We start from the raw sequence: 16649 nt of genomic DNA, 5'->3' as shown, positions 1-16649 counted from the left end.
CTGCTAACCTGCTGTTTGCGTGTTGCTAACCAACTGCTACCCCGCTGCTAACCAACTACTAACATTTTGTTAACCTGCTGCTAACCGGCTGCTAACCAGCTACTAACATCTTGTTAACCTGCTACTAACATTTTGTTAACCTGATGCTAACCAATTGTTAACTCTTGTTAACTAGCTGCTAATGACAATAACAATATATAAAGTCTATTCTATTCAATTAAATTTATTTTCTTCTATCTATCTATCTATCTATCTATCTATCTATCTATCTATCTATCTATCTATCTATCTATCTATCTATCTATCTACCAGGACCATACTGATCTGGAACAAAACTTGTTGAGATGGTTTGCTTTAGTTTCTGTTTTTGTCTGTTCAAGGTCGGCTCAGTTATCAGCTAACACACATCTACACACCACTGCACACATGTACACACCTCTACACATCCCTACACACATCTACACACCTCTACACACACAGTAAGGCAGCATCAGCCCTCGGAGGCAGAGCTGCTGTTTTCAGTTTAAAGGCTTTAAAAACTCTTTGAAGGCCAAATTCATCTGTGTGTGTGTGTGTTAATGTGTGTTTGTTAACGTGTGTGTGTGTGTGTGTGTGTGTGTGTGTCACAGCTGTTTTTATGTGGAAGTGAAGCTGTTTGCTGCTTCAGGGCTTCAGCCAGCAACACTGAGTGGGAGGCATGTGTGTGTTAATGTGTGTGTGTTATTGTTGTGTAAACAAGAAAAGAACAGCTGTTAGTGTTTCACACACACACACACACACACACACACACACTAACACACGCATAGACCAGTGTGTGTTGTTGGACAGTTTCCACCTTCAAGGACGTAAATATACAAATGTTATTTTATCCTCACTGAGAATGAAGGAGTGTTTGCCCCCCCCCACCCACCCACCCACGTACACACCCAAAATACACACACACACACAAACACACACACACACTACATAACATGAGTCAAAACATCCTGAAAGTCGACAAAGAACCCAAATATGAGACTAAACTGAGCCAATATCACACATCTGAGAGACCAAACCAGAGTCAGACGTGTTTCCATCAATGTGATGAGACTCAGTTCCTGGTTTAGTTTCTATAAATCAGGGATTTGTCTCAGTCTGATCTTCACAACACATGTTTGTGTTGAAGTGTATGATGACAACAGACAAAGGAGCTTTGTGAGGAGCTCAGATATAAAGAGTTGTTGCTGCTAATCGGGCCGGAAAAGGTTCCACAACCATTTGGGACAATGTTTAGTGGACAGATGAGACCAGAGTAGAATAGTTTGGTTTAAATGTTTGGAGATGAACCAACTCTGCATTCCAGCATCAGAACCTCATCCCTCCATAAAACATGGGGGCGCTAATGTCCTGCTGCATCTGCTCATCACTGATGGACCAATGAACTGTGAATTCTACCAGTGAACTCTAAAAGAAAATGTCAGGACATGAGAGAGAACGAGCCCAAGAACACCAGTGGGTCTCCAGAAACATTTAGTTACAAGGAGCTAGCTAGGAGCTAGCTAGCTAGTCACAGCAGACACTGGAAACAAGGACTCGACAACACTGGACCAGTTTAACAGAATACACTGGTTGACTTTCAGGATGCTCTGAGTCACATGCAGTGTGGTCTCCACTTCCGTCGTCCTCCCGTCTCTACATGAGTGTCTCTTGTCCTCTGACCTGTTAGCTGCTTGTCTCCGGCCGCCGGGACGATTCGAATGTACGGCGTGGTTAGCTGGGTGGCGATTATAGCAGCTTCATCCAGGAAGACATGCAGAGAGACAGGGAAAGGGACAGGGAAAGGGACAGAGACAGGTCTGTGGCATTAGTCTGAAGTGAAGCAGATTCATTAGTTTCATGCAGCGTGTGTCCTGATTGTTGTCAGCCATAACATTATGACCAGTTACGTGTCAGAGTTGATGTTAGCAGGAGAACAAACAGAAACGAGAAGAGAAGCAGTTTATTAACGAAGCAGCTCATTAATCTTTAATTTGTGTGTTTTTAGTTTCTGCCAGTTCACTTTAGTTCAATTTAATGAAATCTCCAGAATATAAACCCAGAGGATTCGCTCTGACATTGAGACTGAGATGGAGGAAGTTTGAATCTTTGTGTTTTGTGACGTTGACATTCTGCAGACGTTCAGATCTGATTTACATTCACATCAGCAAGGCATCATGGGTACTCTCAAAGGGAAGGGGGAGGGGGAGGAGGGGGGGGGCATCCCCCCACCACCACCCCCATCTCATCCCATCCCTCCCCCCGGGGGAGATCAGGTTGGCTGCTGAAATGTGACTGACAGAACCAATCAGCATCTGGCTGAGTGTGTATTAGTGTGTGTGTTAGTGTGTATTAGTGTACGTTATTGTGTTTTTAGCTCATTTAGCTGAAGTGATGAACGGGCCCCTGTGAGTCATTAGCCTTGGTTTAGCGTAGCGTTAGCATAGCATAAATCTGTCAGGTCGCAAAATTTCAAAATAAAATGATATATTCTTCTCTGAACATATAATTTTTTAATGCAGGCTTAACCCTTTATAGGGAACCCATTCAAGTACTTCATTTCCATTAATTCATTTTCCATATCTGGTCCTTGTCCTTCAGTGGTAAACTAATGTAAACATGTATTTAGAGCAATGGAACGTCACAGCTGATTGGAACACTTGTCAACATTATAACATTAGACAACATTAGGATGCATCTTCTTCTTCTTCTTCCTGGTTCCTAATAAATCAGCTGTGCTCAGAGTTCATGCAGAGGTGGACCTTGTAGACCACATTAGACCCTGATTAGACCTGACAATGTTTCCTTGATCTTCTCTGAATAAAAACCAGTTGCTTTTAAAAACAAACATGGTTCCCTAATCCATGAAGGGTTAAAGCTCATTAACGTTACATCATTTATTTATAATTTTACTATATTTGAAGCTAGAATGTTGTTCCTCACCTTTAGTGGCCACTCGCACACACTCGATCTTTGTCTCCTGGTGAGAGAGACAAGAAAATTAGTTTCCTGTCGACACAAATGCCGACATGATAGCATCTGGAGACTTCCTCCAGAAATACACATCCTGACTACACACAACTACACACACCTACACACAAATACACACCAACACGTCGTAAACAGAGCGGACAGAAGGAAAATGGCTGTGGATCAGTGCCTGTGCTGGCATTTAACAACCAACACACACACACACACACACACACACACACACACACACACACACTGAGTGAGGTTTTGGTAAAGCTGAGTCGGAACATCTTGTGTCTTTCTGGTTTTAACGAACAGGTGACAAATTAACCACAAGAGCTCATGAATATTCATGCACACACACGCACACTGAGTTTAGTGTGTGTGTGTGTGTGTGTGTGTCGACAAGCTCTACTACTGTAGCTGCATTATTTAACACATCAATTAAAAGTCACAGCGTCAATAATGAACACAACATGTGAATAAGACCCTGAAACTCTGCATCAAACCAGACAGGTCTCTAGAAGTTAAAGGACCCCCTACGTGGAACTGGAGGGTCTCTAGAAGTTAAAGGACCACCTATGTGGAACTGGAGGCTCTCTAGAAGTTAAAGGACCCCCTACGTGGAGCTGGAGGGTCTCTAGAAGTTAAAGGACCCCCTACGTCGAACTGGAGGGTCTCTAGAAGTTAAAGGACCACCTATGTGGAACTGGAGGGTCTCTAGAAGTTAAAGGACCCCCTGCGTTGAGCTGGAGAGTCTCTAGAAGTTAAAGAACCACCTATGTGGAACTGGAGGGTCTGTAGACTTTAAAGGACCCCTAAGTGGAGCTGGAGGGTCTCTAGGAGTTAAAGGACCCTCTACATGGAGCTGGAGGGTCTCTAGAAGTTAAAGGACCCCCTATGTGGAACTGGAGGGTCTCTAGAAGTTAAAGGACCACCTATGTGGAACTGGAGGCTCTCTAGAAGTTAAAGGACCCCCTACGTGGAGCTGGAGGGTCTCTAGAAGTTAAAGGACCCCCTACGTCGAACTGGAGGGTCTCTAGAAGTTAAAGGACCACCTATGTGGAACTGGAGGCTCTCTAGAAGTTAAAGGACCCCCTACGTCGAACTGGAGGGTCTCTAGAAGTTAAAGGACCCCCTGCGTTGAGCTGGAGAGTCTCTAGAAGTTAAAGAACCACCTATGTGGAACTGGAGGGTCTGTAGACTTTAAAGGACCCCTAAGTGGAGCTGGAGGGTCTCTAGGAGTTAAAGGACCCTCTACATGGAGCTGGAGGGTCTCTAGAAGTTAAAGGACCCCTTTCGTGGAACTGGAGGGTCTCTAGAAGTTAAAGGACCCCCTACGTCAAACTGGAGGGTCTCTAGAAGTTAAAGGACCCTCTACATGGAGCTGGGGGGTCTCTAGACGTTAAAGGACCCCCTATGTCGAACTAGAGGGTCTCTAGAAGTTAAAGGACTCCCTACGTGGAACTGGAGAGTCTCTAGAAGTTAAAGGACCCCCTATTATTAGTCATTTACTGACCCCGTTAGCCGAGCTGACAGCCTGGTAGTAGATTCCGTAGCTCTTATGAGGCAGCAGAGGAGCGTTCCAGTAACCATTGTAGGTTCTGTTGTCACCTGGACAAAAACACACAGTTGAGTTAAATAAGGTTAAATGTAGTGAACTAGCTAGCTAACTGACTAACCAAGTAACTAACAAAATAACTACCATACCAACTAGCTAACTAACTACACATCAGCCTGACTAACTAACTGTCTAAGTAACTAACTAGCTAAACAGACATCAGCCTAACTAACAAACTAGCTAGCTACAGTAGTGGACTGACCGACACAGAAGGGCGTGGCCGCTCTCAGTTCACTCATGGGCAGCTCTGCGCTGAAGTAGTACTGGGAGTTGAGCAGCGTTGCGTTCTGGAAGTGAATGGGAACCGGATAACAGCGCAGGATCTCCGCAGTACCTCTCCTCTGCCTGCGGGGGCGCTCCTCCTCCACCACCACCTGGTACCTACTGCACACAGACAAGTTAACTAGTTAGCTCATTAATTAGCCAGACATGGAGGCATCCAGCTGCATTATGGGAAATGTAGGCCTCTGAGTTTTGGGAGCATTGTGGGTTTCGTGTTGTTGGAGATTCCGTTCACATCCAGACTGATGTTGGTTCATTATTCAGCTCCACAGAAAGGTCAGAGCTGCCCCCCCTCCTTCTCTCTCACCTTCACTTTTATTAAGTCTCTGTCTCTGGATGAGGACGCCGCACATCTACAACAGTCTGACATTAAGCTGACGACGCACGTATTCCTGGCTGAGCTGCAATTAGACCTCAGTTCAATCAATCAGACTTTATTTGTGAAGCACTTTTCATACAAAATGTGGCACAAAAGGTTTCATATAATAATCCCACCTGCACCCAGAAACCCCCCAAACCCCCCACCCCTCAGCCTCCAGCCTACACAACTTAATGATCTGTGAAGCACTACAACTACAACTAAAAATCACAGACAGCCTAACTAACTAAACCTCAGATTAACAAACTACGTAATAACTAAACCACAGATTAACTAACAAACTACGTAATAACTAAACATCAGATTAACCAACTAACTAATTAGACTGAATAACTGAACGTCAGATTAACGAAATAAACATCAGATTAACAAACAAAATACCTAATAACTAACCATCTGATGAACCAACTAACTAACTAACTAAACATCCGATTAACTAACTAACTAATTAGACTGAATAACTAACCATCAGATGCTACTCTCATAGTCAACCAAACACATTATCTGCAACATTTCATTACAGCTACAGTTTGTCCACTAGGTGCCGCTGTGTTTCACAGTAGTGTGTGTACCAGAAACAAACAGCAGATGGCAGCACGGAGCTGAAACTTCCACCTGATCATAATTTACTTCTTCGGTTCTAAAACTAAGGGAAACAAGTCCCCCCCCCCCCAACCTCCACACCACCCCCACCCCACAACACCAGTATTCTGCTGGAATCTGGACCCCACTACTTTAGGAAAAACCAGAACACACACACACCTTTCAGGGTGTGGAACTACAGCATTGTTCCACTTCCTGTTGGACAGGAAACTACAAGCGAGGACACACAATCACACACTAACACACTAACACAGACAGTCCCACAGAAGCACTTCTTGGGAAAGAAGAGAGGACATTGAAGAGTTGGACTCACAACGATAAACACAAGGTTGTTGAGAGTCTACATAACTAATATATGAGCTGCACCGTGTGTCTGGTCATGTTCCACCTGCGTGCATCAAATGTTTGAATGAGAAAGGATCTTTGTTTAATTGCTTACGGGAATGTGCAAAGATCCAAAACATCTGGAGGGATGTTATACGATGAAATAATGTGGAACATGTCTTTATTTCTTATATAATGATTACGATGTTTAGCCAGAACGGTGCAAGTGTCTGTGAAATGTATGCAAAAATGTGGCATGTTTTTAAAAAAAGACAAAAAAACATATTGTGGAAAGAAACACAAACACGCACACACACATACACACACACATTCACTCTCTCTCTCTTTTCTCCGTCTCTTTGTCAAACCGTCTCAATCTCATTTGTCCACGCTCACGCTGGAGCGCAGTAATCTGATTACAGCTACAGGTCGCCTGCGGCAACACCTTTTGTGTTTCGATGCTCGTAGTTAAAAATAAAAACAAGAGAGGATTATACACTGCCTGGCCAACAACAACAACAAAAAAAAAAAGTCTTCTTCACCTGGATTTAACTGAACTCATAGTTCGGAGCCTCTTGTTGGATAATTAGTTCATGGTGATTATCTTTCAGCTGGTATCCAACAAGTGATTTAAGTGCAACTGATGCAATGAGGAGCTTCTCATTTCTAAAACAACCATGTGATCAGTTGCTATGATGTGAGGTTGGTACAGTTGCTCAGGTCCAGGTTCAAAGAATGAGCTCAGCTGACTTCCTGACTCTACTGAATGACCAGGTTATTCCATCCATGGACGTTTTCTTCTATATTCAACAATGACAACATCAGGATTCATGGGGCTGAAATGGTGAAAGAGTGGTTCAGGGAGCATGAGACTAAATCTGAAAACCATAGAGAATCTTTGGGATGTGCTGGAGAAGGCTTTGTGCAGTGGTCAGACTCTAAAATCATCAACACAGGATCTGAATTAAAAACACTGGATGGAAATAAATCTGGTGACATTGTAGAAGCTTCATATTGAATCACTGTCACAGAGAATGAAGCTGGAATCAAAGCTGAAGGTCAAATACCAGAGGAGGGAATTTCACAGGTCCAGGAAACATTCACACAAGTCAATATGGAGAAACAGGCTCCGCCTCCTTTAACAACCAACCAATCAGCAGAGACTTCACTTCAATCGGCACCAATCAAAATGTTTAGAGGCCTCACCTGGAGGATCTGTGTTCACACCTGGACTTTTATATGGGCAGGTGTAATGAGATTACTAAGGATCGGTGTAATCAGATTAATCAGATTACTGAGGACAGGTGTAATCAGATTGATTATTGAAGACAGTAGTAATCAGATTACAGAGGACAGGTGTAACCAGATTAATCCGATTATTGAAGACAATAGTAATCAGATTACAGAGGACAGGTGTAACCAGATTACTGAGGACAGGTGTAACCAGATTAATCAGATTACAGAGGACAGGTGTAACCACATTAATCAGATTATTGAAGACAGTAGTAATCTGATTACAGAGGACAGGTGTAATCAGATTACAGAGGACAGGTGTAATGAGATTACAGGACGGGTGTAATGAGATTAATCAGATTATTGAAGACAATAGTAATCAGATTATCGAGGACAGGCGTAATGAGATTAACCAGATTATCGAGGACAGGTGTAATCAGATTACCAAGGATAGTGTAATCAGATTAATCAGATTACCGAGGACAGGTGTAATCAGATTACTGAGGACAGGTGTAATGAGATTAATCAGATTACAGAGGAGAGGTGAAATCAGATTACTGAGGACAGGTGCATTTATCTCTGTAGTTGCTGAATGAATCCTTCTTGTGTGTGTGCGTCCAAATAAGATGAAAGTAACGAACATGATGGTCTGAAGACTAACTACCCAGAATGCATTTCCTGTGCTGTCTGAGCCTCTAGTCTTGGTTAATAAACAGTTTTCTGTGATTGACACATTAGCCGTTAATCCCCCGTTAATCCCCAGCGTTAGCCCCGCCCGCCCATCGCTAATTAACCAAATCCCTCGTTACGGCGCGGTGACGGGGACCAGGCAGCTGTTGACATGACGACTGTTGCTGCGGATACCGCCTCCCTCGTCTCCCCCCCGCCTCCCCCGGGCCCCTGGGCGACGGAGCTTCGTGCGTTTGTGTAAAAACTTTGAATTAATGCTGGCGTTGGGTTGTATTTAAGCCTTCATTTAATTTCCTGCTGGGGTTTCGGCTGCGCTGCTTCAGAGCGGTACACGGCGTCACGTCACTGTTTAATGTCACCGCCACGAAAGCTTGATGATGTTGGAGAATATTTAAAGGCCGGTACCTGACGGGGGCTCCTCGGCTCTGGGCCGGCTTCAGCAGCACCGTGACGGTGGAGTCGGTCTGGTTCAGAGGTGGCTCCTGGTCGTAGGCCGGCATCAGGGGAGCTGGAGAAGAGGAGGAGGAGAAAGGATTGACTCTGTGGTCACATTCATCAAATATCATCCATTCAAATAAAATTAATAAGGCGATGCTACTGGTGATGCTAATGGCTAGCATGGCAGACTTTCATTGGTCATTTTGACTCTGACCCACAACAATAAAAGCGTCCGTGTTAAAAACATGGATGCTCTTATTCTGACAGTCGTACCTGAGATCTTGGTGGTGAACTGAGTGATGACCGGGGGGCCGAAGCCTTTCACAGTGGACGCTCTTATTGTGAAGGAGTAGGTGGAGCCTGGGTAGAGGCCGCTGAACACGTGGCTCGTCTCATTGGCCGGTTTGAGCACCTTGCCGCTCTGATTGGACAGATCGAACTCTGTGTCGAAGGAACTCAGGGCTTTGTAGGAGATCTGAAGAGGAGGGAGAGGAAGAGGAGGAGATTTATTTGCCTCCTGCTCCATCCAATCTGTAGCGTTGAATTCATTCGTTGAATATCTCTCCTGCCTCTTCTTTCCACCATTTTCTCCTCTTCTTTCCAGAAACTCCTAAGCCTCTTAAAAGTCCTCTTCCCTGCTCTTAACAGATCTCACCTCTTTAGGAATACCTTTTATCTTTTTTTACCACCATCTACTCTCATATCAGAGGAGGAAGTCTTAAAGGATTTTCTCAGGCTCTTGGTTCAGGTTTACCTCGTACTGTCTGATGAGGCCGTAGGTCTGCAGAGGTTCTCTCCAGCTCAGGCCGATCTGCTGCTCGTAGCTGCTGCCGAGGATCGAGTCCACGGGGACGGCTCCAGGAACTGAAACAGAAAGAGGTTTATTGTTCCTTTTCTCCAGAGACTGGATCGTCCCACAGAGACGTGTCCCGGACTCGTACCGTCCTCGTCCGTCAACACCGGCAGCTCCTCGCTCTCCTTGTGTCCCTCCGGGTTGGTGAGGACTAGTTTCAGACTGACGTTGGTGAACGGCGGAAGGTTTCTGACGGTGTACTGAGGCAAGACGCTCACCGAGTCGTACACCAGCTCCTCCTTCACCGGGTCCCTGAGGACGTACAAGGGGGGAGGGTCTTTAACAGCCCCGCCCCTTTAATTATCTGCTCGTCACACCCCTTTATTTACAGACTTACTGCCCCCAGGCTTTTAATTACCTGCTGGCTCCGCCCCTTCGATTACCTGCTGGCCCCGCCCCTTCAATTACCTGCTGGCCCTGCCCATTTAATTGCCTCCTGGTCTTGCCCCTTTAATTACAGAACTGCTGTCCCTGCCCCTTTAATAACCAGCTGGCACTGCCCCTTTAATTTCCTGCTGGCCCCGCCCCTTTAATTACAGACCTACTGTCCCCGCACCTTTAATTAACCAGCTGACCCCGCCACTTTAATTACTTGCTGGCCCTGCCCCTTTAATTACAGACCTACTGACCCCGCCCCTTTAATAACCAGCTGACCCCGCCCATTAAATTACCTGCTGGCTCCGCCCCTTCAATTACCTGCTGGCCCCGCCCATTTAATTGCCTCCTGGTCTTGGCCATTTAATTACAGACCTACTGTCCCCGCCCCTTTAATAACCAGCTGGCCCCACCCCTTTAATTACAGACCTACTGTCCCTGCCCCTTTAATAACCAGCTGGTCCCGCCCATTTAATTACCTGCTGGCCCCGCCCCTTTAATTACAGACCTACTGTCCCCGCCCATTTAATAACCAGCTGTTCCTGCCCATTTAATTACCTACTGGCCCCGCCCCTTTAATTACAGACCTGCTGGTGGCCCCTGCAGGCCTGTACTGGTACTGCACTGTCAGGTTGTAGCTGTAGCAGCGAGTGACGTTGTATCCGAACGGTTCCCATCGAATCGTCACCTGCTTGGACTGAACGTCAACGACCTCCAGACGCCGCGGGCCGTGCATCGGATCTGACCAACACACACAAACACACACACACAAATGTAATAAAAATGGATGATATCCACTCACTCACTAAAATAATGACAATAAAGATCTCGTTGACACCACTGAGCAATCATCCACTCTGGGACCAGAACTTAGGACCAGAACCCAGGACCTGAACCCAGGACCTGGGTTCAGGTCTAATTCCTGTAGAAGCAGGGAGTCTTCAATCACATCTGACAGTGGAGGAAAGAAACGGAGCTACAACTGAAAGAGAGGAGATTAAAGGAAGCTTCACACTGAGCACGCTCACAACCACACACACACACAGTAACACACACAGTAACACACAGCGAGTGTGTGTAGTCGCCAGCTGTATTTCCAGATGACAGACAGATCCACTCAGAGAGAGAAAGATGGATGAGAGAGGAAAGAGCCATTTATCCACTCAGAGGGTGTGTTACTGTGTGTTACTGTGTCTGATACTGTGTGTGTGTTAGTGTGTGTGTGTGGTGTGTGTGTGTGTGTGTGTGTTCAGGTGTTTCCCAGTGAACAATGGTTTTCCTGTTCTTTGTCGTCTTTCATCTACGTGTGTGTTTGATTGGAGCTGCACTGAAAACTTCTTCCTGTTATTGAGACGCACGCACACCAACACACACTAACGCACTAACGCACACCAACACACACTAACGTACTAACGCACACCAACACACACTGATACAATTACACACACTAATGCACTAACACACACCAATACACTAACACACACCAACACACACTAACGCACACCAACACACACTGATACAATAACACACACTAATGCACTAACACACGCCAACACACACTAATACACCAAAACACTAATACACTAACGCACACCAACACACACTAATGCAATAACACACACTAATGCACTAACACACAAAAACACACACTAATACACTAACACACACTAATACACACAAATATGCTAACACACACTAAAACACAAACATACACTACATGTACATGGTTGCCATGGTTTCCGTCTCCCAGCTAACAGTAGCTCGTTAGTAGCAGGACTAGTAGCTAGAAGCTACTTGTAGCTAGCAGTTAGCTAGTAGTTAGCATGACAAAAGTGAAAAGATTCCAGAAAGGAGAGAGTTGCTTTAAAATGACATGACATCAGTCTGTCTCTGTCTCCCTGTCTGTCTCCCTGTCTGTCTCTCTGTCTGTCTCTGTCTCTGTGTGGGGACAGATCCAACATGGCCGCCTCACAGCTGCTCTTTTGTTGATGGTGAATAGAAGGACTCTCTCTCTCTCCTCATCAGCGTCTCATTCACACGTCCCTGGTCTCTCTCAGCTGTTTCTCCTCCTCCTCCTCACTGACGCCTTTAATTTATTCACACATTAGATGAGCCTCCTGGCCTCCTCCTCCTATCCTCCTCCTGTCCTCCTCCTGGCCTCCTCCCAGCCGGCCTTCGTTCGGGCTCTTAATGTTTCTTTATACAACTCTCCAACATTTCTGGGGAAGACGACGTCGGTATCGACTCAGAGAGGAGCGGTGGACGTTTGAAGGTGACTCCAGGATGAAGGAGGAGGAGGAGGAGGAGGAGGAGGAGGAGAGGTTTAAATTTTCATTTCCAGGAGATCACCAGATTTAATATGTGGTCTGATAGAGGGATGAAGACGAGGAGGAAGGATGAGAATCAGTGATGAGAGTGAAAACCACTTCACAGCTGATTCACCTTCAGTCTGGAAGTGACTTTAACTCTTCATGTGTCAGTGGCTGTGATGACGTCAGGATTTTAATGGATTTCTGTTTTTTTGTTTTTTTTGTTGTTGTTTTTTTTTTTTTTGTAGAGTTTGATGTAAAAACCTATTGAAACTGCACTTTGTGTTTTTTCACATTCACTCTGATTCACTCTGTCTTTCCCAAGCACTAATAACCCATGAATGAATGAAATATTAGGCCGTTTTTGAAGAGGACACTTTTGTCCTTTAATGGTAACGAGGTGATTATTGCGGATTTCAATTTAAAACATCAAAATTTGCTAAATCTGAAAAGCAAAACTCAGAACTACCGCTAATGAGGTTAATGATGGATAATGACGGTTACATTTAAAAGTGCTACGATGCGTCTTAGGTCTGGTTTAAAGTCACTGGATGTGTCTGTCCTTACGTCCAGCAGCTCCAGTCCAACAGGTGTCACTAAAGAACATTTAAAGTGAAGGAAATAAAAAAACGGAGGAGATGTAGAAATAGACGTAAAAGCTCTGAAGAGACGAGCAGAGCGTGAACATCTGAGGTGGAAAGAGACGCAGAGAAACAAGTGAAATATTCATTCGATATTTCTGTGAAAGCCTCGACAAACAGCACACACGCACTTTAATGGATGTTAACACACACTCTGGGTTTTTATTTCATGACCGATGAACTGAACCGTGAACAGGGTTCAGATTCTGGCTCTGGTTTCACTCCACATTTTAGGGCTGAACTGATTTACTGAAATGATAAACAGATCAGGTTTCAGATTAGACCTGGACCCTGCAGGCTGGGTGGGATCGAGTCAGCTTCATTCTGTTTGTTTGGGTTTTGTGACAAAAAACACTTTGGGTGGGACAGGGGCATTATGGGAAATGTAGGATTCAGACACAGATTAAAGCTCATTGAAATGTTGTTCTTCCTCTCTGCCACTTCATTAGGGACACTAGCTGACGTGGAAACAGGAAGGTGGAGATGGACCTGGAGGATGGACTTGAAAAAACACAGTAGAACCAACATCTCTCTTGGTTATTAGAACCAAAAACCTTCATGGAGACGAGATCCACTGCTGTACCTAATGAAGTGGCCACTCTCTGATGAGATGACTGTAAATCAATCAGTTTTATTGACGTCGCATGGTTTTATTTTTATCCGACAACAAAGAGTAAACAGAACCAGAGCCAGAACCAGTGTAGTGTACCTAATGAAGTGGCCAGCGTGGTGCCCCCCCCCCCCCCCCCCCGCCCCTCCACCCCCCACCCCCCCCACAGTGAAGAGTCACATTATCAGTGATTACTTATTCATCAGTGATCAGAACCACGGCCTCTGAATGTTTAACTGTCACCGCTCAGCGAGCTCTAAGTCCTAAAGCTTGTCTGATGGACACCGGCATTCATTATTCAACACACACCACACACAACACACACACACACACATCAACAACACACAACACACACTACACACAACACACACACGGCCTGGTTCATAATTTATTGGTGGTAAAATGAATAAATAAAAGAGTTGCAGACAGAGATGAGCGTTATCAGAGCGAACATCATCACACTCAGCTGTCAATCAAACACACACACTAATACACACTAATACACACACACACACACTGGTCTTTTAAGATGAGTCGCAGACCAGTAGAACCTCGGTAAAGCTGATAGAACCTCATCATAGTTTATTTAAATATCCTCATGCATCACTAAAACCCAATTAAGGTCAATTAAAATGTCCTCTGAGAAGACTGGAACCTCAGGTAGAACCCCTGGAACCCAGCAGGGACCATTAGAACCTAAGTAAAGGTAGCGGCGGTGTTTAGAGGTATTTGTTGTCTTTGAGAACGTGGGGGCTCAGTGTTGGAATCTGTCGTGTAGCAGCAGGTCTGAGGACGGCGTGTTGAGACTTGATCTCAGCGTGTCACAGACGAGCTGCTACACAGGACAGTTTTTATTCTCTTCCTCTCAATCTGAGACAAAGAGAATGAAAACAGTTTTTATTTGTATATTGGTTCTGTGTCAGTGTTCTCACTGAGCTCTGAGCCTCTGCACCAAACTTTAATCCATCCAAATCTAAATGACAAATAAAGTCTAAGTCTCTAAATCTAAGTCTGAAATTTAATGTTTTTATGCTAATTATTACGTACTAACACCGAGTAAAGTATGAAAGTGTGGAAAATATGAAGTAAAATAATAATATTACAAATAGAAAATGCAATATATAACATATATGACACCTCAATAAATAAATCACTACAATAAAGTCTCTTTAGATTAAAAGAAAAACGAGATCCAGATCCAGAGCTGAGCTGCAGCAGCGCTAATTAGCATTCTAATTAGCATGCTAATTAGCATTCTAATCACTAACGGCACACACACACACACCTGTAGATGAGTCAGGTTACCAGCTAGCGTGCTCTGCTGATGTTTACACTGTTTCCATCAAGAGCTAATGAGTGCTGCGCTAACGAAGCTCCCAGCCTTAACGACCTCATTGTTAAACATTAGCCGCCTGATGAGCTCAGCGCTAACGCAGCCTAGCGTACCTGCCAGCGTTCAGAGTGTGTGTGTGTGTGTGCTGGAATAAACAAACAAAAGCCCTGTTCTCATGGACTAGTTTAATCTGGACCTCTGGTAATCTGTAATACTGTCAGAGGTCGTCTGTGATCCTAATCCTGCGTGAATCGTTCAGGTCTTTAATTTGTAAAGCAAAAATTACACCACAAACATTTCTGATAAAACCGATCCAGAGAGAATCAGCATCTCTGGGATTAAGTTTGATTCTGGTCTTTTTTCTGCCTCTTGTCTCTTGAGAATCCTGAAGGATGTTTATTAAATCAAATTGCGGACAGATCTCTGACCCATTCACTCATTTAAACCCACATTAATGTGTTCATGTGGTTGGAAAGTAGCAGAAACACAACTGTGGACGGGACATTAAAGGACAACACATTTAGTTTGTTTATCCAGACGTAGGCGGAGGGGGTCCCAGGTGTAACTAGCCCTGTGTGAATAAGGCTAATTATGAGCTTAGAACCACATGCTAATGATGCTACCATTAACCTCCTAATGAGATCACTGTGGCTGGAGGGCAGCTAGCAGTTAGCACCATGCAACCTGGCCAACTCACCTGCACACCTGGTCCTGGCTCTGAGTGGTGGTCCAGGGTTTCCTGTGCCTCCCTCCAGGGGCCGTGTTAGCAGCACGCTAATTTCGTACTCGGTGTCTGGGTCCAGGTGCCCGATCTTATGAGTGGCTTTATCCACGGGCGTGGTGTCAATCAGCATGCCCGACATCGTACGATACTCCACCTGGAGATGGAAGAACCATTAGAATACATCACAGAACACGTCCTGACCACCAGAACCTCCTTAAAGGGTCACTAAAACCCTGTGAGAGATCTATAGGAACTCATCAGAGATCAACACAACCTCATCAGAGATCACTAGAACCTCATCTGAGAACTTTTGGTTCTTTGCTCCCTAAATTGTTCCCAAACTGTCAGTATGAGATGGGTAGTACCTCATTAAAGATCACTAAACCCTGTTATAGATCCACATAAACTCATGAGAGACCACTAGAACCTCATCAGAGACCATGAGAACCTCTTCAGAGACCACTAAACCATGTTAGAGATCCATAGGAACTCATCAGAGATCACTAGAACCAAATCAGAGACCAGTAAACCATGTTAGCAATGCATAGAAAGTAATCAGAGATCATTAGAACTTCATTAGAGATCACTAGAACATCATTAAAGATCACTAAACCCTGTTATATATCCATATAAACTCATCATAACCACTAGAACCTCATCAGAGACCACTAGAACGTTCCTAAGCTGCCAGTATGAGGCAGTTAGTACCTCCTCAGAGATCACTGGAACCCTATTAGAGATGACTAGAACCTCATTAAAAAACACTAAACCCTGTTAGAGATCCATAGGAATCACTATAGCCTCGCCAGAGACCACTAGAACCTCATCAGAGACCACTAGAACGTTCCCAGACTATCAGTGTGAGATGGGTAGTACCTCATCAGAGTTTACTGGAACCCTATCAGAGACCACTAGAACCTCATCAGAGACCACCAGAACCTCACCAGAGATCACTAGAACTAGAACTAATTATTATTAAAAGCTTATCTAAGATCTTTAGGTTCTTTTCTCCATAGAACTTTCCCAAACTGTCAGTATGAGATGGGTAGTACCTCATCAGAGATCACTGGAACCATATCAGAGACCACTAGAACCTCATCAGAGACCACTAGAACATTCCCAAACTGTCAGTTAATGGAGAACAGAGTTAACCATTTAGACCAATGAGACCACTGCCCATCCTTTGTAATGAGATAGGCATAAGAACTCTCATCAGAGACCACTAGAACCCCATTAAAGTTCACTAGAA

At 44.6% G+C, this 16649-nt stretch overlaps 2 protein-coding genes across 9 annotated transcripts in view; one reads left to right on the top strand and one right to left on the bottom strand.

Moving 5' to 3' along the window:
• The window catches only part of LOC124995449, a 756577-nt gene that overhangs the window by 507503 nt on the left and 232425 nt on the right, over positions 1-16649 (top strand). The gene's annotated exons all lie outside the window — the stretch shown is intronic.
• The window catches only part of LOC124995450 (receptor-type tyrosine-protein phosphatase mu-like), a 68612-nt gene that overhangs the window by 25767 nt on the left and 26196 nt on the right, over positions 1-16649 (bottom strand). For 5 of the 8 annotated variants that reach the window (XM_047567816.1, XM_047567817.1, XM_047567818.1 and 2 more), the window contains exons 9-18: positions 15374-15554; positions 10371-10524; positions 9497-9660; positions 9310-9419; positions 8829-9030; positions 8523-8625; positions 4809-4990; positions 4505-4599; positions 2959-2995; positions 1699-1773 (exon numbers count right to left, since the gene is read on the bottom strand). In XM_047567816.1, the coding sequence (XP_047423772.1) occupies positions 1699-1773; positions 2959-2995; positions 4505-4599; positions 4809-4990; positions 8523-8625; positions 8829-9030; positions 9310-9419; positions 9497-9660; positions 10371-10524; positions 15374-15554 (1303 nt within the window). The remainder of the gene's footprint in view (positions 1-1698; positions 1774-2958; positions 2996-4504; positions 4600-4808; positions 4991-8522; positions 8626-8828; positions 9031-9309; positions 9420-9496; positions 9661-10370; positions 10525-15373; positions 15555-16649) is intronic. The other 3 variants (XM_047567823.1, XM_047567821.1, XM_047567822.1) reach the window with 1 other exon arrangement.

Source organism: Mugil cephalus, chromosome 18 (assembly GCF_022458985.1).
Source record: "Mugil cephalus isolate CIBA_MC_2020 chromosome 18, CIBA_Mcephalus_1.1, whole genome shotgun sequence".
NCBI lineage: Eukaryota > Metazoa > Chordata > Actinopteri > Mugiliformes > Mugilidae > Mugil > Mugil cephalus.
This window is presented reverse-complemented; position numbering and strand designations above follow the sequence as displayed.